The sequence below is a fragment of the Salarias fasciatus genome, chromosome 9 (genome assembly GCF_902148845.1).
Source record: "Salarias fasciatus chromosome 9, fSalaFa1.1, whole genome shotgun sequence".
Lineage (NCBI taxonomy): Eukaryota > Metazoa > Chordata > Actinopteri > Blenniiformes > Blenniidae > Salarias > Salarias fasciatus.
The window spans coordinates 15995839-16017341 of NC_043753.1; the positions used below are offsets into that span (position 1 = coordinate 15995839).

The following is a 21503-nucleotide window of genomic DNA, read 5'->3' on the forward strand; positions in this document are numbered from 1 at the left end:
GTCAGTCTCCTGTGCCGCCCTGTCTCTCCATGATCACTTTGCCCTTTTACTCATCTGTTCTTTGTCCCTTTTGTCACTGTCTGTTCTTTTCTTTTCTTTTTTTTTTTTGAGATTAAATGGCGTCAGATGACGGATCGTCGATGAACACAGGATCTTTCTCAATCCGCTCCTGCGCCTCCACTGCGCTGTAAATTAAAAAGGGAGTACTGTACACACAGGCTCCGAGCATGGGAGCCTTTAATAGCTGCGCTGGAACACACTCGCACGTGCACGTGCACACGTATACACACACACGTGCACTGCTCCCCTCCCAGATGTAAAGCCGTGTGGCCCTTCCTGCTGAGGGCTACGGTATTTGTTTACCATTTCCCTGTGAGTAGATTTTTCCTCTCCATCCCGCGCTGCCAAACACAAAAAATAACTCCCGTCTCCACGGGATACGGCCACAAAAAAACAGCGTGAGGGGAGGCAGTCATCTGACAGAACAGCTGCTTTTAATTGCGAGTCGCCCCGGCCCTCGCCGTTGAGTGCGTGCGTGCGTGCGTGCGTACGTGCGTGCGCCAGCGTTCGCATGCGTCAGCAGGGCTCCCCACCTGTGTTCAGTTACTGCTCCGCTGCGATCCGAGCCAGCGAGCGAGCGCGAAGCCGAGCACATCCGTCCACCGCCTTCTGTCGTCGCTTCATCCAAATTAGGGTAGCGGGACCCCGGAGGCTGCACAGACCGCCGAATCCATCGCAGAGCGAAACGCAAAGCGTCAGCAGTGACACATTCAAACCTGCAGGAAGTTCACGCATGCACAGGGAGAACGTGCAAACTCTGCAAATCCAGCTCTTCCTCTACTCTGAAAGATAAACAGTAGATTAACTCCTTCAGAAAACAGCCACACGCCTGTAATCTGAGACCTACTGTATATATGAAGGGAAGAGACTTGATACTAATTTTTTAAGCCTCACTGATTTCTTGACTGACAACTTTGTTCCGTTCCTCAACGCTCAGGTCGCCATGGGAAAGGAGGGACTTTCCCACGCCAGTTCCAGTTGCCCAATCGCAGCAAGGATTACGGAGATCGTAAGGAACCAGTTTTACTAGAGTTTTAACAACAACACTACGGAGTTAAATAGATGTTTCTATGTCTACAGTACAACACACACACAGCCAGACGTTGCCATCCGTTTTCACTTCGGATGGATGATTCTTTCAGCCTCCCTCCCCTCACATTTTGATCATTTTTTCCACTCCCAGTGAAATATTTTGAAATATTTGTCGTCCGCTTTGGCATCTCTCTGTGCAGCTCTGGTACATAAAGTGCTGGCTCGCCGTTCCAGGCAGCTGCTAGTAATTGCTTACTCAGAGGCTAACCTTGGCTAGCAGTGATTTACGTTTCCCTGCGGTGAACCCAAACTTGTATAAAAACAACGGCACCCTGCTTCCTGTCTGAGGGGAAGTGGGACGGAGTGACAGGAGGCCCTGGAGTAAAGCGCCCGGCCTTGAGCGCAAAATCCGTGGTCAGATATGAACCGCATCCACAAAAGATGACCTGTTTGTGTGTGAATGCACTATGAATCTGTCAGTGTTTAATATATGTGTGTGTGTGTGTGTGTGTGTGTGTGTGTTCAGGTCGCCGGACGCTACCGCGGAGCTTCATGCCGCAGGAGAACCTCTTCCAGCTGGTTCCCTCCAGCCGCTCGCGCAGTTACAAAGGAGACGGCAGCATGCAGTACGGCGACCTGCGCTCGCTGGGCCGCACGGCCGACAAGAGCTGCCAGCGCGGCACGTCCAAGTGTGAGTAGCTCGCCTTAAAATTTCAGACCTTTTGCTAACAGAGCAACGGGACTAATGAGAGAAAAAAAAAAAAACTCGATTGCTGCATAAAACACATATTTGAGTAAATTCGTTTGAGCGCGCAGACGTCAGGAACGCTGGAGGTCTGAGGATTTCACATGGGCGATGCCATAATGAGCAGAGACAAAGCAGCCATAATCTGCTTTCTGTAAAACCCTCTCCGACTGTCAAACATGTTTTAAATCTCAGCTGTGAGCAGTGAGAGTGAGCGGCGGCCGGCAGAATTCCCCTCTCCTCGCTCCGGCTGGGGCCGCGTTACCCGCCCGATTCCCTCCAATCGCGTCCGCCCTCGCTCACTCCGTCCGGACCGTCTGCCCAGAAACTGTCTCCGTCAGAACAACCAGGGCTCGGCGCGACTCGGCGGTCGGGCTGCGGTCGGCTCGTCAGTCTCCGGTGTCCTCTTCCCACCAAACGGCCGCACTCAAACAAATGTCAGACGATGAGGGGTGTTGAGATGATCTTTCGAGGTTTTTTTTTTTGTCTGATTGTAGCCCCCCCCCCCCCCCCCCCCCCCCCCCCCGATCTGAGAGGGTCTGCGGTGGCGGTTACTCACCAAACTCTAAAGGATTCCACGTCTAGTCGCGGTGAAGTCGTCGTGTTGAATTCATGATGGATTTCGACACATGCCTCGGCGTTTTGTGTGTTCTTGTGGGAGCTGTCTGTCTCCAGGGGCTCAGCAGCAAAATTCATTACTTGAGGTTTCGTTCTTTCTTTTTTTTTTTTTTCATCATCTGGTGTTTTTGTTTCCGCAGCGCCACGGGCGCCAGTCAACTGGCGACAGGGGAAGCTCCTGGGGCGGGGGGCGTTCGGGGAGGTCTACCTCTGCTACGACGCCGACACGGGCCGCGAGCTGGCCGCCAAGCAGGTGCCCTTCGATCCCGACTGTCAAGAAACCAGCAAGGTGAGAAAAGCGCCACATCTGTTCGGAATAAGCCACCGACGGAACGTATTTTACGGCTCGAGACGCTCTGCAATTCGCGAATGAAAATAAAGATGTGTTAAATCTCTGGTCCTCCAGGAGGTGAACGCTCTGGAGTGCGAGATCCAGCTGCTGAAAAACCTACGTCACGATCGGATTGTCCAGTACTACGGGTGTCTCCGGGACCTGGATCAGAAGAAGCTCACTATTTTCGTTGAGTTCATGCCCGGGGTGCGTATTTTTGTATTTTTTTTTTTTTTTTTTTTTTTGCGAAAACATCTCATTTCTGCGTGTTTAACCTTTCCCGAGCCGCGCCGTGTTTTGACTCTGCCTCTCGGACAAACAGGCTCTAAATGAGTGATTTACTCACGGCGCTGAATAACGTCTGTAGCCGTGTTCGGCTCGGGAGACTCGGCACCAAACCAAACCCACGCCGGCCACATCTGGTCGAAAACAATCCTGAAATGTCACAAAGCTGTCAACAGACGCGTCCGCGGTGGTTGATGTCAGTGGAACAGCTCATTTTATGAGATCATTTTCTCGCCAAATGAGCGCCTTAATGAGCGACTGTCGCCTGTGGACCCTGTCTTAATATTTCCTGAGCTTTTTTTTTTTTTTTTTTTTCATTAATTTCTCAGTGCTGCTGAATGTCTTAGTCACACATTGTCTGGAAATTGGAAGTGTTTATGTTTAAGTGGACCTGGCGGCGGCGGCGGGGGGGCAGCAGTGTCCCTCTGCTGAGGTGTCTCACCGCTGATAACTGAAAGTCAAGCGAGAGAGTTTTCTGTTTCGTCGTGTGAGTCCAAAAGTGCGCCGCAGGTGTTAACCGGATCAGATTTTCGTTCCTCGGAAGGAACTGAAAACAGGAAATGAAACGCGGCAACATTGTAACCGCTTGGACTCGACACGGAGCAAACCTCTTACTGCTCTCTGTGTGTTTATATAATCCTGTTTTTACACTTAAGTTGGAGTTTCTGTTTAAAGTAAAATAAACTACATCACTTTTAGTGGTAGTTGATCCGCTCCACTCTCTCTTACAGACTTTCATTTCTCCCTCGTGTGTTTTTTCCTCTCTCCAGGGTTCAATCAAAGACCAGCTGAAAGCCTACGGCGCCCTGACGGAGAAGGTGACCAAGAGATACACCAGGCAGATCCTCCAAGGAGTCTCCTACCTGCACAGCAACATGATTGTACACAGAGACATCAAAGGTAAAAAGCAGCTGCAGACCAGGAAAGGTCAGGGCGGGATTATAATTGGGTTTGTAACTGATGAACACCCACGGCGCCCCAAACGCCTCCCCGTGTTTCCTGCCGCTTCAACTGCAGCCAGAAAACTACCGACTCCTTCGCTACGTTCTGGTTTGACGTTTTCCTCGCAGGATTATTCATCGTCTGTGGGGGGAAAAAATGGGCCGTTTCCAACTTCCCTTAGAGATATATTAGGCTTCATGCTGGTGAAATTGGGCAGTCTGAAAATGCTCAACGCTGAATGGAAAAGGTTGTGGATGGGCTGCCCGCTGCTTTGGGAGTCACTGATTTGTCAAAAGAGGGAAATATATTGTCTGGTGGGGGGGGAAAAAAAAAGATAGTAAGTTTCATGAACGTGTGGGTGGGTGGGATTTTCCACTTAGAAACACTTTTCATGTGTAATAAATAGCTTGTGGCTACACGGGCGCCTGTCTGTGCGTGACGGGAGATGTCAGCACGCGAGTTTTTTCACGCCGTGACATGAGACGGCTTGAAACTATGATGCAGATACCCGTAAAAGCATGATTTATGGCGGAGCCTCTCACAGGAGGGAGCTCTCGAGGAGTAAAGGTTGCAGCTCCAGTCCCTCGGCGCGTTCGCCTCCGGAGCGCCGCGATCCCTCAGTGGGCGTGGAGGGCGAGCGGCGCACATTAGTCACTGATCAAACAAGTGGCCTGCCTGGAGGAAACGGGACAGACACAATTACACGTCGGAAAATGGTGAAGAAAGAAGGAGAAAAGGGGGTTGAGTCAACAGTTTGTTTAGGATTTGATTTTTTTTTTTATTTGTGCAAACCGTCAAAGCTTTTTCCCCAAATAGAAAGAAAAATCACCAAAGATTTACTTTGACTGTGACCACACATTTGTTAAGATGGAGTAAAAACATTTCTCGACTTTTTAACCACTTCTCACGCGGTCAGGGAACATCTAAAAGATCCCGGCAACGTCTCTGGAGAGTCCTGAATAACTCCGGGCTCTCTGCGTTTCCTCCACCAGGTGCTAACATCCTCAGGGACTCCTCGGGGAACGTGAAGCTGGGAGACTTCGGAGCCAGCAAACGCATCCAGACCATCTGCATGTCTGGTACAGGAATCAAGTCCGTCACTGGCACCCCCTACTGGATGAGCCCTGAAGTCATCAACGGGGAGGGATACGGCAGGAAGGCCGACGTATGGTGAGGATCTGATCGGATGGAGCCGTAACGAGGCCTGAGAGGGCCGTTAGAGTGCTACAGCACGAGAAAAACAGATGAAACGAATAAAATCGTTTGGTTGTAAGGTTGTGTGAAGATCTGAAAAGGATAAAACATGTAAGTTATTATTACAAAATAAAAATATAAACTTGAAGCTCTTCAGGATATCTGATTTTCACATAACTTTACCGTCCTCACAGTCATATTCACTACAGTTCTGAACTCTGTGTTAAACATGTAGTTAAATGAAGACCTCTTAAATCTCTGGGAACGTTAGACTCCAGCTTCATTTATGGCAGAATGTACAAGTGTGGCTAATTTCAATGGCCAGAAAGCACATTTCATCGCAACATATTAGACTTTTTGTCCATTAAATCATTGCTGCAGTTCTCATACGTCGGTACTAAAGTGATTTATGAAGAAATTCAGTGTGAACTATGTCTCAACCCAGACAGTTTGGCCCGGCACGGTTCTGCTTTAACTCCCGCTCCAGCTGTTGAATGTGAATTTCAACGTTACATTGAGACATTTATATCACCACGTAGGAACATGTAGACAAGATATCTGAGAGAACTGCGGCTCGGACACACCTACATTACATGAATGAGTCTCTGCAGTGGACTGATAGTGACATATTACATTTTCAGTATACGCAGTATCTGTATTCCATTGTGTTCGATTCCAGCAAAAGATATAATCAGAAAAAAATTCATCATATTTTTCCTAATTTAAAAGGTTATCTCTGGTATTTGTTGAGGTAGAGTCACTCTTATGTAAAGGTGTTTTCATGATGAAGAAAACAGACCGTCTGACTCGCCGCTCTGGGTTTTCTTCCAGGAGTGTGGCCTGTACCGTTGTCGAGATGCTGACCCAGAAACCCCCCTGGGCCGAGTATGAGGCCATGGCGGCCATTTTCAAGATCGCCACCCAGCCCACCAAGCCGCTGCTTCCCGAGGGCGTGTCCGACGCGTGCCGGGACTTCCTGCGGCAGGTGTTCACGGAGGAGAAGTGGCGGCCCACCGCCGACGTCCTGCTCAGCCACCCGTTTGTCCAGGGCGGCTTCTGAGGAGCGTGGACTCCGCCCCCCTCCCCTCCCCTCCCTGACGGTCTCCGTCGTCCCGGTGCCCGCCTGCCCGCCCGCCTTGTCCCTCAGGGTCCCGCCCCCTCCCCCGCTCCACCGTCGCCAGGCTCCGGGGCTCAGCACCACTCCGACCTCCGCCCAGTCATCCATCACCAGTGTCTGCCTTGTCGGGGCCCCCTCTCCTCTAAACCGAACGACACAGAGGCACGCCGCCGCAGGAACCGTGACCCGAGTTCGGGAAGCGTCACGTCTCAAGCTTTCAGGCTTTATTCACTGCTGCGGCACAGCGCATCGGGATCCAGTCGAAAAACAACAGCTGCGATCGATCGGCGACATCGATCACATCTGATAGTACTGTAAGAGGCGTCAGGACGGTCAGATATTTTTATAAGACACATCGAAAGACTTCATAGCAGATGAGATTTTTATTGTCATCATAGAGAAAAAAAGAACAAATGTAAATGGGTTTTTAGTTAACGCCTTACAATAAGAATTTGTAAGTGAGAATGTGTTTTTTATCTTGTCAGACTGGCCGTTATCCTGCTTTCACAGCACCCTCAGCCCCGTTTAGAAGGATGGTCAACATTGCACTTTTGATATCATGCATCAGAATATTTCCAACATGCAGGATAATCAACGAAGGAGATATTTTTCTATTCCGTGAAGTTTTTTTTCTTTAATTATATCTTAGATAGAATTGTGTTCTGGCGTTAAAAAAAAAAAAAGAGAAGAGAACCAAACTTTTGCAGCTGTGTGCAATGCCTCTGAAGCAATACCAATACTACTGTTGGATTCAACATTTATTCCATCTTTCCCATGCAGCCTTGTTCCATTTAGAAGTGGCCAAAGAAAAGTTACAGAGACAGACACTTTCTAGATATCCTCTTTTTTTTTTTTAATTTAATGTAGTTAAAGTGCATGCAGTATTAGTCACGTCAGTCTCGCCTCAGAGCCCCGTCGCCTTCCCTGTGTCACGGCAGCTTTGTGCACAGTTAACTGAACAGACCAAATGAGCTGCTCCAACTTCTAATTGTTGCGCAATGAAATGAAACGATCTCACAGATTGAAGGCAGCGTCTCATCGACGTTTACGTTCAGTATGAATTTTGCTCACCTCATGCCTTTACTGAGCTTTCTGGACTGTTCCGATGGCCCCGAACTCGCAGGGCTCGGATGAATTGAATATGCACAAGAGTCTCCATAACATCTCAAAGTGTTTGCAATGTCCCCGATTGATATTGGTTGAATATCAAACATGTTTCCTCCAAATAATCTTCGTCATCACGGTTGTATTTAACCATTTTCAGTTCCGATTCCGTTTTGAATGTATAATAAATTAGCCTTCGATGTGTCAGTATGTCGTGTCATCAAGTAGCTTTTGCACTTCTTTCATGAGCTAGAGTTTCATTTCTGGTCGGCAGAGAGCCCCCGCATTTATACTTTAAAGAACTCTTGATTGTTTTGAATGTCTGTTGTGCACCAACTCTAAAAAAAAAAAAGTTGTGATTTTCTGTGGTGAATCTTGTGCGAGAATCGAGCAAATTTCAAGCAATATCACGCGATATGTTTGGGAACTCTGCGGCGATCATACAGCATTGGTGCAACATATGCAAACCCCCAATTTAGTGTAATTCCAAGCAACAATTGTTGAAAATTTTCACGTTTTTGTGTCTCCCACTTCTCTGGAGTTGTCGCAGTTGGCTGTTAATGACTCCTCTGCACACTTTGCTCTGAAAAGTCCTGCGAGGCTGAACTGCAGGTCGTCGGAACGCGTGAAGCTGAAACGATGGAGCTGAATGCTGTATTCTTAAAGAGGAGGGTGAGATGAAACTGTAACAGGTTGAAGGGTCAGAGGCGTTGGTGGAGAGGCGTACTCTAGTGGCACTTAAGGAGCGATCAAATGTTGTTGTTTTTTTAAACTCGTCAGTGCCTTATCGGAATCTGCTCGTAAACACAAACGTTCACTGCCAAAGCGGAGAGCTTCCCCGTCAGATGAGCAGCTGTTTAGTAGAGACACAAAAGATTTGCTGAAGTTCTTTTATACTGAAAAAAAAAGTTATACTGTAAATACATATTGTTCTGCACTTTTGTATGAAATTTCTTTTACATTATATACAAATCTATTTGATGAAATAACTACGTTATACAGTAGATTGTACTGTGATTTAGACAGCAGTATGTATGAATGTCTCTGAGAGCTGGAAGGCAGTATGAACAGACTGGGAGGCTTTCGAGTGGGACAGTTTGTTTTGTCTTAATGACAAAGCCTTGAAACATAAAATGTATTATGTCATCAATCTTTTGTACATTTAACTTAATAAATCAAAGGTCTAAGACTACTTCTGTGTGTGACCCCGTCATTTGCTTTCATAACATGAAGAGTTCAGTAGTGACTGAATGTCTCTGTGTCCAATAAGCTCTCACAATACAGCAGTCTATACTACATCATCACACAGCACAGCTAAGCAATGAGAGAAATGCATGAAACTCACACATAAAAACATGCTGTGAGCCAAATAGTGAAAACTCAGTAACCTCACTGCCTTCAGTCAGATTGTCTGAACTGGACTTGAAGGCACTTTGGTTGGGAAAGCTGTATGTTAATGGTAGAACTCAATTGGGTTAATACACACCGATAGCAGAGTCACTAATAAATTATCACAAACCTTTGGGCATTCATAGTTGTATGAGTAACCATACATTCTAATCCATTTACATAGGGAAATCAACTTGTCAAAGTTCACAAATGTAAGTTGAGTATGTGAAAGTTACTTTTTTAATCAATTATTCCTAGTCTACATTTTTTTTTTTTTTTTTTTTTTTTTTTTTTGCCACAGTGTAATTGTTTTTATTGGTGTGAGAATGTGCTTTGCAAGATTTCTAAATACAAGTAAATGCATTGAGGGCCTTTACCCTTTTAGTTTTCTTGTGCAAAAATAATGACAATTCCATTAAAACACACATTTTTGTTCTCGGTGTGACAGAGATTAATAATGAAAAAAAAAAAACTTTAATAATCATTAGCATCACAATTATAACAGTCTATCTATATTTGCAGTTTATGCTGTGAAGGAGGCAAGTGGGGAACAATCCTTCCTCACTGAAAGAAACTATGAGCTAAACTAACAAATTAAACTTTTTTTTTTAGTCTAATACAAAATGTAAATGACTACACAGCATAAAGGAGCGTGCATTGGTATGTAAAACCATGTTAAAAAACAATCTTATAAAACACCGGCTTTTGTAACAGCGTGTCTGGAAACGTGACATCAGCAGAAGAACCGGTGTTTCGGATTAACTGGTTCCCCAGTTAACTTGTGACCAACTTCCTGCTGTGTCCCTCTTTGCCGCGGGGAATTGCAGATATTAAGCTATGCCTCACAAAAGAAGCTACACTTCGAAACCTAAAGGTAAATACAGTTCGCCAGGACAACGACGGATTTCTGTCTGGTTTATAACATCTGCTGTTACTCGCAGTAACAAGGACAGCTCAAGGAATTTGGTCACCAGTTATCAGGGAAGCAAGTTAATCCGAAACACCAGAGAGAGCGGAGCCGCGGGAGGACACCGCTCGTGGACTCAGTCAATGTCTCGGACACGGAGCTGATCTTAAAGATTTTCTTGCAACCTCGGAGAAAATAAAGCAGCATGTCGACCTCCCGTACGATCATCTGTTTACTGAGGAATGACCTGCGCCTGCACGATAACGAGGTAAGCGCGTGCAGCGGCTCTGTTATGAAAATCAACCAACTACTGTCACGTTGTTGGTTTTTAGTCAGTTGCAAGTAAAAGGTCCATAGTTACAGTACTCCTAAAAATGAATGGATTCGTCATTTCGTGTGCAGCTCTGTCAACTCATTGTTTTTTGTTTATCTGTATATGTGTCTACATCGAAAGCACAGCAAACAAATAAATTCAGCTTAAATTGGACCCATTTGACTACAAAAATGCTGATCAAAACGTTTGAATACTATATTTAATTAACACTAACTTAGCTCATGATTTCAAAAGTAATACATTAATCATTTATGGCAACAGACCACACACACACAAAGTACAAGTTCCATAAAGTACATTATAGCTTAGTCATTTGTTATTTTTACCCTTGGATATAATGTAATAAGATATACTTCTAAAAGTATTATTGTTAGGTCAAGACTATGATTAGTATCGTTATATGTTTTCAAAAATCTGCATTGCTGAATTCGTCATGATGTGTATATGCTCTCTCTGCCATCTAGATTTTGATTCTACTTTGGTTCCGTCAGAAAATACTGTCCCTGGGAAACAGAGACTGTTCTTCCTATGTTCCTGCCGCGGTGCATTTTCTTCGTGGCTTTCTTGTTTTGCTGCAGTGTGGTGGATTTTGCAGTTGCATTGTGGCGTTGACCCTTCTGAGCAACCGCGAATTCACTCTCTGTTTGCTTTATTTTACTTTTCTTTGTTCTTTCTTTCTTTTTATTTTTTTTTAACTGTTCTTTATAATTTGTAAAAGTCTTAATTTATTAAAATGTAATATGTAACAGTATCAAAATAGACAGAGTCTTGTTGAATCCAAAATACAATCATGAAGACACTGTCCTGTAATTGACCTGATGTTTTCTTGCTTTAAGGGAACGGTGCTCGCCCCATCTATAATACTGTGCAGTCCATATAGCTAGCATGAATTTTTCAAAAAGGATAAGTGGAGTATGATTTCTCTGTGTAATCTTGACACTGTCGTCCTCATTTGCAGCTTTTTCACTGGGCTCAAAGGAACGCAGAGTACATCGTCCCGCTGTACTGCTTCGACCCCAGACACTATGTGGGAACTTATAACTTCAACCTGCCAAAGACGGGACCGTTCCGCCTTCATTTCTTACTGAACAGTATCAAAGACCTCCGAAACACTCTGCGCAGCAAGGGCAGGTACTCAAACTAATTCAGTCTTTTAACATGTGTCCTCTCCTTTGTTTTCATTACATACATTCTCTACATGCCTTGGAAGAACCGCTGTGTGTTGGTAGAGTAGCAAATAAACGTGAAGTTACCTCAGTGAGAGAAAATCCTGCTTCGTAGTTTAGACCCCTGGACTTCCAGGCAGCCCTGTTTACATTCTGCATTGCTGCACACTGTTCACATTACTGCTTCCAGTCAATTTCTACCCAGGATGCAGCTTGTCTGGCATGGTGCAGACAGAAACATATATGTGTGTTTATTTTCTGTGCCTGTGTGTGTGTGTGTGTGTGTGTGTGTGTGTGTGTAACAGCAATCTTGTGGTGAGGCGGGGTAAACCAGAAGAGGTGGTAGCAGACCTCATCAAGCAGCTGGGCTCCGTCAGCAGCGTGGCTTTCCATGAAGAGGTGGGTTCATGACCTCTCTCTCCTCTCCTTTATTATGCAGCAGTGTGATTTGTACATAGATTTAATTTCACATATTTATGCTCCAGGTTACTTCAGAGGAGCTTAATGTGGAGAAAAGGGTAAAGGAAGTGTGCGCGCGGATGAAGGTCAAAGTTCACACCTGCTGGGGCTCCACGCTGTACCACAGAGATGATCTTCCCTTCCACCACATTTCCAGGTGAAAGAGGGCAAAGTGTCCGATTTCTACTCAACAAGCAGTTTTCTGTTATTAAATGTGATTGAAATTGAGTGAAGCAGGCACCTGGAGACCGAAACGTGTAAAAGCTGCTGTGTGACACCGGTTCCTGTTTCGTTAGGCTGCCTGATGTTTACACCCAGTTCAGAAAGGCAGTGGAGACCCAGAGCAGGGTGAGGCCTGTTTTCCCAACGCCAGAGACGCTGAATCCTCTTCCTCCAGGTCTGGAAGAAGGAGATATCCCCACTGCAGCGGACCTGGAACAGCCCGGTAAATGATCCTGCTGGCATGTCTGGGGTTTTTAATGTGTTGTTGTTTTTTTAGTACTTTTTCAACTCATCTATTGTTAATCTCTTCTCACGCTGCTTGCGATATAAAAGAACAAATTAGTTTTTTTATGCGATCGTTTCGTCAGACTGCTGAGCATAGATTTTATCATGAGGTGCCAGTAAGAGAGCAGCCAGGCTCAATGATTTCATTAGGTTTTTATGATCCTGTGTGTAATTATTGTATATGAGACAGCGTTGAACATGTATGAAGTGATGTGAGGCTGAGATGTCTGGTCTTCTCCCAGAACCGGTCGCTGACTCCCGCTCGGCCTTCCCCTGCAGTGGTGGGGAGAGTCCCGCTCTGGAAAGGCTCAAACATTATTTCTGGGACACTGTGAGTACAAAACCCATCTCTCCGTTGCTCCTTCCTTGGTAATAATAATATATCTGAGTAATGGCTTTACTTAATGATGTCCCTGTTGTAGAATTTAGTTGCGTCTTACAAAGAGACCCGGAACGGCCTGATCGGGGTGGATTATTCCACCAAATTTGCACCTTGGTGAGTGTTGTCTTTTTTATTTTCTACACCTCTGACTGCTTTGTGAAACCTAATGTTTTAATAGATATTTCTTATTTGCGTTTTGCAGGCTTGCGATGGGCTGCATTTCTCCTCGGTATATTTACCATCAGATCCAGCAGTATGAGCGCGAGCGGACAGCGAACCAGAGCACGTACTGGTGAGAGGATTATACCTCGTGCATACGAGTTATATGCTAAACTGTTATCTTATGATCCTCATTGTCTTTCCTCAGGGTCATTTTTGAGCTCTTGTGGAGGGACTACTTCAAGTTTGTAGCTGTTAAATATGGAAACAGACTGTTTCAGATCAAAGGTAAACGGATCAGACGCTTTCAGTTTGTCATCGGCTCCTTTTAAATGAGTTCATGTGAACTTCATATCTTGGCAATTTCACTTCAGGGCTTCAAGACAAACATGTGCCATGGAAGCTGGATATGAAGCTGTTTGACGCCTGGAAAGGTTTGAACACTGCAAACGAAACCCAAAATAAACACGGTTAAAAGTTTTACTACGCCACAGTTTTTCCAGTTTTAGATTGACAATCATTCAATTAATGTCTCATTTTTGACTCAAAGTAATTATAAAAAGTAGGGTTTTGTAAAATGTTCAATCCAGAGTTTATATCATTTTGAAAAGCAGTTTTCCTTTTTATAATTGTATTGAAGTCATCCATGCACATAGAACTGAGTGTGTATATGTGTGTTTGTGCTGTCAGAGGGACGTACGGGGGTTCCGTTCGTCGACGCCAACATGAGAGAGTTGGCGATGACAGGCTTCATGTCCAACAGGGGGCGGCAAAATGTTGCAAGCTTTCTCACAAAGGACCTGGGCCTGGACTGGAGGCTGGGAGCAGAGTGGTTTGAATACCTGCTGGTAAGCCAGATTTTCTAACTGCAGTCTTTCTTCTTGCTCAGATTTATCCTGGACAACCAAAACAGTTTATGCTACAGCTTAAACAGAGTGCAGAAACGCTGTTTCTCATTGGGTAACTCATGAACGTGAAAAGGCATTTGATAGGACTGAATTAATATTTACTTCTGTCTCTGCACCAACAGTTAAACTTTTCTGATCTTGACAGATCGACTACGATGTCTGCAGTAACTACGGCAACTGGCTCTACAGCGCCGGTATCGGAAATGACCCTCGAGAGAACAGGAAGTTCAACATGATAAAGCAAGGCCTCGACTACGACAACAATGTGAGTTTGGAGCAAATATGAATTTCAACTTTAAATTTTCCTTTGACTTTTGCCTGGAGTCGATTTTCTACGCTGATGATGCGTGTGTGTGTTTGCCCAAAGGGGGACTACGTGCGGCAGTGGGTTCCCGAGCTGCAGAGGATCAGAGGAGGTGACGTGCACACCCCCTGGGCCCTGAGCTCCGCGGCCCTGTCGCACGCCGAGGTGTCGCTCGGCGAGACCTACCCCGCCCCCGTCGTGGTCGCGCCTGAGTGGAACAGACACTTTAACAAGAAACCGGTGGGTGTTGAAGAAAAGGGAAGTGAAATGTCCCTTAATAGTCTTTTCAAGTCGAGTCAAGGTTGCAAACCGTTCATGTTATAAATCTATATAAATTTTAGATTGCATTTTCAGATGGATATTTCAGTTAATATATGGATAATAGATATATTTCACTTAATATTCGTGATATTTTGTGTTCCTGATGGCTTTTCCCTTGTTGAATCTTCCACCAGACAAAGTAACTGTCATCAGATTTGGTTTTATTTGAGGACATGCAGAGATTCTTGAATAGTTATACAGACTCTGCTGACATATCAGACGTCAGGATGCTGTTTTATTCATGTACCTGACTGATGCATTCTGAAAGAGACTCTTGACATATTGTGACGACACAATGGACTGACGTTAAAAAGGAGAAGTGTGTGTTGGGGCTTTGTCATAACTGGAGAATAATGGAAATGTGAAAAAAGAGTTTTTCCTTTTTGTTCTGCTTTTCTTGCTTCCTCTGTCTGTTGTTGTCAAAGAAAAAAAAAAAGGACCAACATCTGTGCCTTACGCTTTTGGACCAATACTCGATCTGCGACCGACCCTCTTTAACGTCTGTGCTGTGTCTCTTCCAGAGTGGCGTGGGGCCTTCAGCACGAGGAAAGAAGGGTCCGTCTCACACTCCCAAACAGCACCGGGACAGAGGCATCGACTTCTACTTCTCCAAAAGCAAAAACCTCTGATGTGCCTCAAAGCAGACCCTGAAGATGATACAGACAAGAAATACTGGAGTTATATTTTATAAGATTTTTGTTACATAAACATGTTTAATGCTTGAAGGTGATATTTCCTTTGGGGGAAACGGGTCTCATGTCGCACATTTTACACATATTTTATTTCCTGCTGTGCAGCTGCAACAGTTAAAAAAACCACACTGTGGTTCCTGTTTTCATGGAGGCGATCAGTTATGGTCTGACTACTCATGTCTTTGAAATTTGAAAGTGTTTTGTTTGTTTATTCATAATAAAGTTTTACTTTGTCTTGTTCTGAATGACTCCTGATTTGTGACTTGCAGCCTTCATGCAGGAAAGTTGGACCGGAAATAAAAGTCAGAGGAGGAACTTTCGTTGCATAAATGGTCTTGTTCCGTTGTGTGGCGAGTGGTTTGTCAGTAAAAGTGGAAGCAGGCCCTCCTTCTCCTCCCCCCTTTGTAGGACAGCCCGCCTCTCCGCCACTTGACATCACTTCCTGATGTTTGTGAGCAGGTAGACTTTTAACCCAGATTCTAAATCACGTCTCGCGCATGTTGAGCTTCCTCGCGGTTTTAAGCGCAGCTCGGTCCTCTTCTCGGGGCGGTTTTCTTCTGGATCATGGCCGAGGTGGACTCGGATCTGTGGTCGGTCCCTCTGATCGCGCTCAACATGACCGTGAGGAAGAAGCTGGGGCTCCACCTGAACCCCGTCCACACGGTGGCGGCGGACTGGATGTCCGTGGCGGACAGCATGGGCTTCACCTTCCTGGAGATCAAGAACTACGAGGGGCTCCGGGACCCCACCAGGACCCTCCTGGAGGACTGGCAGGCCCGGACCAAAGAGGCCACGGTGGGCCGGCTGCTGTCCATCCTGTCGGAGCTGGAGAGGAAAGACATCGTGGAGGATCTCCGTCCTCTGATCGGTGCGTTTTGACACCAGCTGTTTTTTGTTTTTCTGCGCTTTGAGGAAATGATATGAATCTGCAAACTTGTTGCAAGAAAAGACAAACAATGAGCGATGCAAAGAAGAACCCGTGCAACACGTGCATTGCAGTTAGAAAATATTTTTGAGCTGTGAATGAACAAGTTTAAGCTAACCTGTTGATACTTTATTGCACGATATTCAGTCTTTTCACAGAACTGTTTACTTGAATAATATGAAGTTTGATTTGCTTCTGAAACTTGACGAAAACCTGGATCTGTGTATCCTCAATGTCTATGATTATTAAAAAAAAGGTTTTATTTCAAAGGGATGCAGTGATTAAGTTATTGGCTGAAGTCATCACATTTTGAATAGATTTTTATGCCAATTTATTAATGTAATAACTTATTAGATTGTTGGAAAACTATTCTTACAACAATGACACATTATTTCAGGGCTTTATCACACTGAATCGGTTCAAATGGTGACACTACTGGCAGGTACTGTGTTGTTACAGATAATGTAGACTGCCCAGGCATCTGTAAAGGGTTTTCCGGTAGTGCAGCAGTCAGTATTCTCATATTAAAGTCAGACTGATCTGATTTGATTCTGGCCTTTGGGGCCTTTCTGTTAGGAGTTTGCATGTTCTCACTGTGTGTGTGGGAGGAAACTGTGTGCTCCAATTCCTTCCCACAGTTCTAAAACATGAATCTGAGGTAATTTGATGACTCTACATAATGCTAGATAGGACCCTCAATTCCATCAAGATGTATAAGGACGTTACTGTAAACTTGTACTTATTAAAACATCCATTTCATTTGTGTTTGTGGAATGTGCACATTTTGTCCTGACACCAGATGAGGACGTGAGGAGGTACCGTGAGCTTCTGAAGAGAAGCGCAGAGGCTCCTCTTCAGGTTCCTGAGGTCGACAGCTGCCTGCCTCGCACCTCGGAGAAGTCCGGCCTCACCACCAAGGATGACCCCGAGGGTGAGCACTCACACCGCCGTAGTACCTTTCAGTCAGTGTTTCTCGTTTTTAATTTGTGTTTCACTGTAAGTGTTTCCCATCACAGTCAACAGGTGGCTCACAGTTCATGAAGTTACTAAAATTTGCTGTGATTCAACTAAAAATAGTAGTAGTGGTTGCGTTTACATCATTAGTATATGGACATTTTTAAAAAAAAAACCCTTTTGCTGATAAGTAAAAAGTTAGAGATCATATTGCATGTTATTGTGGATTTATAAGTGGGGGTTTTCCTTTTCACATCATATTATAAAAATACAAAATATCCATGAAGCAGAAAGTGTCTAAAAGTTTCTGTTGTAACCTTCCGTTTGAAATAGAGACAGCTGCAATAGATTCCCTGCTGAGTGATCACACAGGAAAAGATTAAACTCTTCAAGCCTGTATCTGCAGATCTGATCACGTGATCAGATCACTGTTCCACTTTTCTGCACAAGCTTGTGGTTTTCTGTAATTTCTTCTGAACGTTGCTCTGAAATGCATTTCAGTCACGGGGGAAGAAGATGATAATCAGTGTGTGCACTTGATGAAAGCTGTTCCATGCAATGAAGTCGTTTAAATCTCGATACACTGAACGCAGGTGCTCCTGAGACGTTTGACGCCTTCATCTGCTACTGCCAGAGTGACTTCGGCTTCGTCCACGAGATGATCCGAGAGCTGGAGCAGACCGACCACAGCCTGAAGCTGTGTGTGTTCGACAGAGACGTCCTCCCGGGCTCCTGCGTGTGGACCATCACCAGCGAGCTCATTGAGAAGAGGTGGGACGTTAACACGCGCCACAAGTTTCAAGACGGATTCTAAAAATATTCATTTAGATTTTGAAACTCCCAAACTGCAGGGCCAGGTGTGACCCGGAAACTCAAACCAACGAAACAGGGCAGCCAGAGCAAACGCAAGATTATTAGGTATTTTATGCAACACAAGGAATTAGAAATAGGATAGAAATTGATTAAATAATATGTTAGAGAAAGCTACAGTCTCGTTATTTCTTCACTTTATTTTAACACAAGAAGCAAGTTCTCGAAAAGGGATGAGGTGAGAACTGAAGATGAAACATTTTTAAAAACTGGAAGTGCTTCTGAGAACCCCTCGCTGTTGTCCAGAACTCAGCACCTGCAGCTGAGTATTGGAGATGACTCCACGGGAAAGAAAGCCTCTTATCTCTTCTCTTATAACATTTTCTAACCTTTACATTTTGAAAATGTTGTGCAGGTGCAAAAGGATGGTGGTGGTGATCTCGGATGAATACCTTGAAAGTGACGAATGTGATTTCCAGACAAAGTTTGCTCTCAGCCTCAGTCCAGGTAAGGCCTTTTTTGAACATTTTTGTCTTCCTGTTTTCCCTTAAAAAAACAACAACAAAAAAACTAATCATTATTTTTGTTATCCTTCCAGGAGCTCAAAGTAAACGCCTCATTCCAGTGATCTACAAGCCAATGACAAAGCCCTTCCCCAGCATCTTACGCTTCCTGACCGTGTGTGACTACACGCGGCCTTGCACACAGGCCTGGTTCTGGACTAGACTCGCTAAAGCCCTCTCGCTGCCATAATCAGGAACTGATCTGTGAATGACTTTCCCCTGTTCCTCGACGTCAAATAAATTATACGTGACAATAGCCAAGCCATGGTCACTTGAAACCTCTCTCGTTTTTTTGTGTTAACTGGCCACTTCCTGTTTTTCCTCAACTTGATAAATTCAAGCTGAAGAAGAACAGATGATTTGGATTGTAAATTTACATATTTTCAGTTTTACTGACCAGTTGATGCCTGCTTTTTTCATTGTTGTTGGATTTACATCAAATGCGTTTTTATTTTTTGTATCCTTTTTTTTAAATATATTTTAGAACAATATCCAAAAAAAAAAAAAATAAATAAATAAATATAATTTTATATGAAATTTGGCTGGTTCTTTTGTGCATTTGCAGTCAGTGTGTGGCAGACCTGGGTTGGGCTTCTCTACTTGGTGCCGTCATTGTGTAACTCCTGCATGTTGCAGAATCCACCAGCAGAGGTCTCCTCTTTTAAGGCAGTGCAGGAAACCCATGGTTTAGCAGTAACTTCTAAACAACCAATGAGAGCGCAGCATACGTGGTAATAGCCAATCAGAAGAGAGGATGTTTCTGGAGGATCACGCCTCCTTTATGTATTATTTGTATTTGGGATAATAACACCGTTTCAGAGACTGCCAGGTTGCTCTTTTTTCTTTGGATAATAACTAGAAAAAATGAAAAAAATAAAACAAAATCAAGACTTGGTAACATATTGAAATCGATTCTTTATTTTTGTTTTTAGGTGTCTGTTTTCCATACCTTCTAGTTGCCTGTTGACGATACAGGAATCAAGAATTTCCCATAGAGTGTAAAGTTGGGACGCTTGCAGAGAAAAAGAATCCTTGCCTGCAAGACTAAACTTTGGGAGTGTAATGTCCACAGCACACACCGCCGCCATGATGAGTGTGGCGGAACCTGTGGTGAAGTGGTTCACTTTAAATAAAGATTTATATGTAGCGTTTGGGGTTTGAGCTAAAGGCAAACTGCTGAGGAATAATTAAGAAGAATCCAAATAAAGTGAAAGTGCGGCACAGTTGTTGCTACAGTTACGCTTTTTTTTTTTGGTGTGTTATCCGCGAGCCGCCGCCACACTCAACATGTCCGCCATGACGGGCCACATTTGCTCAGTAGGAATGCGGTAGGCGGGGCTGCTGGGCTAGTGTCAAACTTTGGGAATGACAGGAGTGCTGCAGGATTCGCAAAGAAGGGGAAGTGTCGCCCTTGTTGGTCCTGTTTGGATTACTTTGACTTCTTTTTACACGCAGCTCTCTGGATTCAACACCTCCCTGCAGATAGCGCGGCCTCGGCACATTCCCCAGCCATGTCGGAGGACCTGAGCTCCCAACCCTGGTCCATCAACAAAGATGACTATGAGCTACACGAGGTGATTGGTACGTGTTCTGTTACCTCGTTAGCTTCACGCCTGTGGTAATGTGGTTTTCTGCTTTTAGCTGAATGAAAAAAGACAGTGTTCAAAGCAATGGAGACGAGCTGACTGCGTTCAAGTGTAAAACGAGTGAAAGGCATCCTCTTTCTCCCGAGCGAGGCTGAGTTGGTAGCGTTTCTGTAACTTGGCGATCTTAGCCGGGCGGCGTTGTGCCTTGGAGTGAGTGGAAACCTTCCAGGGAGAGCGGTCACCCCGTCCACTGGGGCTGTGCCGGAGACGTAAACGAGCGTCGCTGTCTTGTCAGGCTGTGTCTATTTGCTGGAGGAGTGCCTTCATTGAGCTTTAGTTTATTCATGTGCACAGCGGGATGTATGCTTTCTTTAAATGTAGTCTGCCTAGAGGGCGTCGTCCCTGATATTTGCAGCGATATAAACTGTATCCTTCTGAATTATCGTCACTAATCGGCACAAAGTAGATTTTAATGCTCGTTACTAATTTGTAAAATTGTAAGGAAGCAGTGGAAAGGCTAAGCAGAGGTATGATAATGTAACAAGCAAAACAAATCAATGACTGTAACTCCATGTGTGTTCACGCCCATCTCTTACTACACTACATACTCTCTCTATAGCACTGACAGTCTTTGTTGAAAGTGTAGGGGTTATACCTGTACTATTTTGTTATGTCTTTTATTTGGTTAGTGGATAGTGTGAAAATGTGTCAGAGTTACTGAATGTTGATGCTATTTGCTCCCAGAATTAATCCAGTTATGCTTGAGCTTTTTTGGAGAGGATTAATGTGTTATCATGGGACTACTGATCTCAGGAAAAAAAAAATACTTTGCTGGATAACACAGTCAATCATGCTTTGTCTGACTTGTTTTGAGATTGAAACTACAAATTTCTAAACTGTTATGAAGCTAAAGTTTTTGAAACTTTTAGTTTCAAAGCATAAGAAGGCATTTCTTCTCCGCCAGGCGCTCCAGTGTGGCAGGAGGCATATTGCTCCTTTTTTCCCTGTGCAGGGTCAAGCCTGAGTGAGGCCACGAGATGGCTTATGGGTTGGCTGGCCTGAGGAATGACAGCCTTTACTTGTGAAGTCCTGAAATGTCCCACCCCACAAATAGCTGACCTGTCCTACCTTTCTTTGGCTGACTTTGTTCAGGAGGGAGAGGAAGGAGCGAGGAACTTATAAGCAAAGTATTGTTCTCTCAAATCAGTCAGTTTGTGCCTCTGGTTTACGTTGCCTGAGTGGTGTGTGCTTCCTCCACTGGGAATCTGTGTTTAGATAGGGCTCATTTTGCAGGCATTAAGTCAAACTTTTTGTATATTTTCTCTGAAACGGTCGAAATTAACACCAGCCTCATTTCTGCATTTTCCCCTTCAGGTTTGTTCAAAAGTTTGCACCAACTTACCCCTTGAGATACCGCCCTAACAGAGATAAAAACCCCCTCTTGTGTAGAAACCAGTTCTGTCGCATTTCCTTGCAGTGTTAAACAAATTGTCCACCCTGGTTGAGAGCCGGCAAAGTTTTTACAGAACTGCACTGCAGCAGGCTTTCTTTTACTTGGATTTTAAAACAAAGAGCTTCAGATTTAGATGGGTAAATGTGCACGCAGGTAAATGTTATAGACTGATGAAAATCGGTAGCAAGTTGCGGTCTTTAAAAGTGTTTATTGTCCATATGAACAGAACCCTGTGAGAGACTTCCCCACATCTGCT

At 44.6% G+C, this 21503-nt stretch overlaps 4 protein-coding genes across 6 annotated transcripts in view; all 4 read left to right on the plus strand.

Annotated features, from left to right (window-relative positions):
• Positions 1-8619, plus strand: part of map3k22 (mitogen-activated protein kinase kinase kinase 22) — a 32271-nt gene extending 23652 nt beyond the window's left edge. Inside the window, exons 12-18 of the mRNA XM_030099805.1 lie at positions 998-1069; positions 1619-1783; positions 2596-2744; positions 2862-2993; positions 3842-3971; positions 5006-5183; positions 6039-8619. Of these exons, the coding sequence (XP_029955665.1) occupies positions 998-1069; positions 1619-1783; positions 2596-2744; positions 2862-2993; positions 3842-3971; positions 5006-5183; positions 6039-6267 (1055 nt within the window). The 3' untranslated portion in view covers positions 6268-8619. The remainder of the gene's footprint in view (positions 1-997; positions 1070-1618; positions 1784-2595; positions 2745-2861; positions 2994-3841; positions 3972-5005; positions 5184-6038) is intronic.
• A 1210-nt stretch (positions 8620-9829) lies between these two features.
• Positions 9830-15196, plus strand: cry-dash (cryptochrome DASH). Its single transcript, XM_030099858.1, has 14 exons — positions 9830-9992; positions 11017-11189; positions 11530-11623; positions 11710-11840; positions 11980-12128; positions 12433-12521; positions 12613-12686; positions 12775-12864; positions 12940-13019; positions 13106-13165; positions 13422-13579; positions 13785-13904; positions 14007-14183; positions 14786-15196. The coding sequence occupies exons 1-14, from the start codon at positions 9930-9932 to the stop codon at positions 14891-14893; spliced, it is 1566 nt and encodes a 521-aa protein (XP_029955718.1). The 5' UTR covers positions 9830-9929; the 3' UTR covers positions 14894-15196.
• A 204-nt stretch (positions 15197-15400) lies between these two features.
• Positions 15401-18700, plus strand: myd88 (MYD88 innate immune signal transduction adaptor). Its single transcript, XM_030099859.1, has 5 exons — positions 15401-15824; positions 16681-16812; positions 17429-17606; positions 18061-18152; positions 18244-18700. Exons 1-5 carry the CDS (start codon positions 15521-15523, stop codon positions 18396-18398), a joined length of 861 nt encoding a protein of 286 aa, XP_029955719.1. The 5' UTR covers positions 15401-15520; the 3' UTR covers positions 18399-18700.
• An 865-nt stretch (positions 18701-19565) lies between these two features.
• oxsr1b (oxidative stress responsive kinase 1b) overlaps positions 19566-21503 on the plus strand; it is a 36110-nt gene continuing 34172 nt past the window's right edge. For all 3 annotated transcript variants that reach the window (XM_030099824.1, XM_030099825.1, XM_030099826.1), the window contains exon 1: positions 19566-19789. In XM_030099824.1, coding sequence (XP_029955684.1) covers positions 19720-19789 — 70 coding nt within the window. In that variant the 5' untranslated portion in view covers positions 19566-19719. The remainder of the gene's footprint in view (positions 19790-21503) is intronic.

Excerpts from the sequence above, each read along its gene's own strand:
- myd88 (XM_030099859.1), top strand. The coding sequence starts at position 15,521 with ATGGCCGAGGTGGACTCGGATCTGTGGTCGGTCCCTCTGATCGCGCTC. Across the intron at positions 15,825-16,680 it reads GGATCTCCGTCCTCTGATCG|ATGAGGACGTGAGGAGGTAC; the intron begins GTGCGTTTTGAC and ends TCCTGACACCAG. Across the intron at positions 16,813-17,428 it reads CACCAAGGATGACCCCGAGG|GTGCTCCTGAGACGTTTGAC; the intron begins GTGAGCACTCAC and ends CACTGAACGCAG.
- cry-dash (XM_030099858.1), top strand. The coding sequence starts at position 9,930 with ATGTCGACCTCCCGTACGATCATCTGTTTACTGAGGAATGACCTGCGC. Across the intron at positions 13,166-13,421 it reads GCTGTTTGACGCCTGGAAAG|AGGGACGTACGGGGGTTCCG; the intron begins GTTTGAACACTG and ends TTGTGCTGTCAG. Across the intron at positions 13,580-13,784 it reads AGTGGTTTGAATACCTGCTG|ATCGACTACGATGTCTGCAG; the intron begins GTAAGCCAGATT and ends TGATCTTGACAG.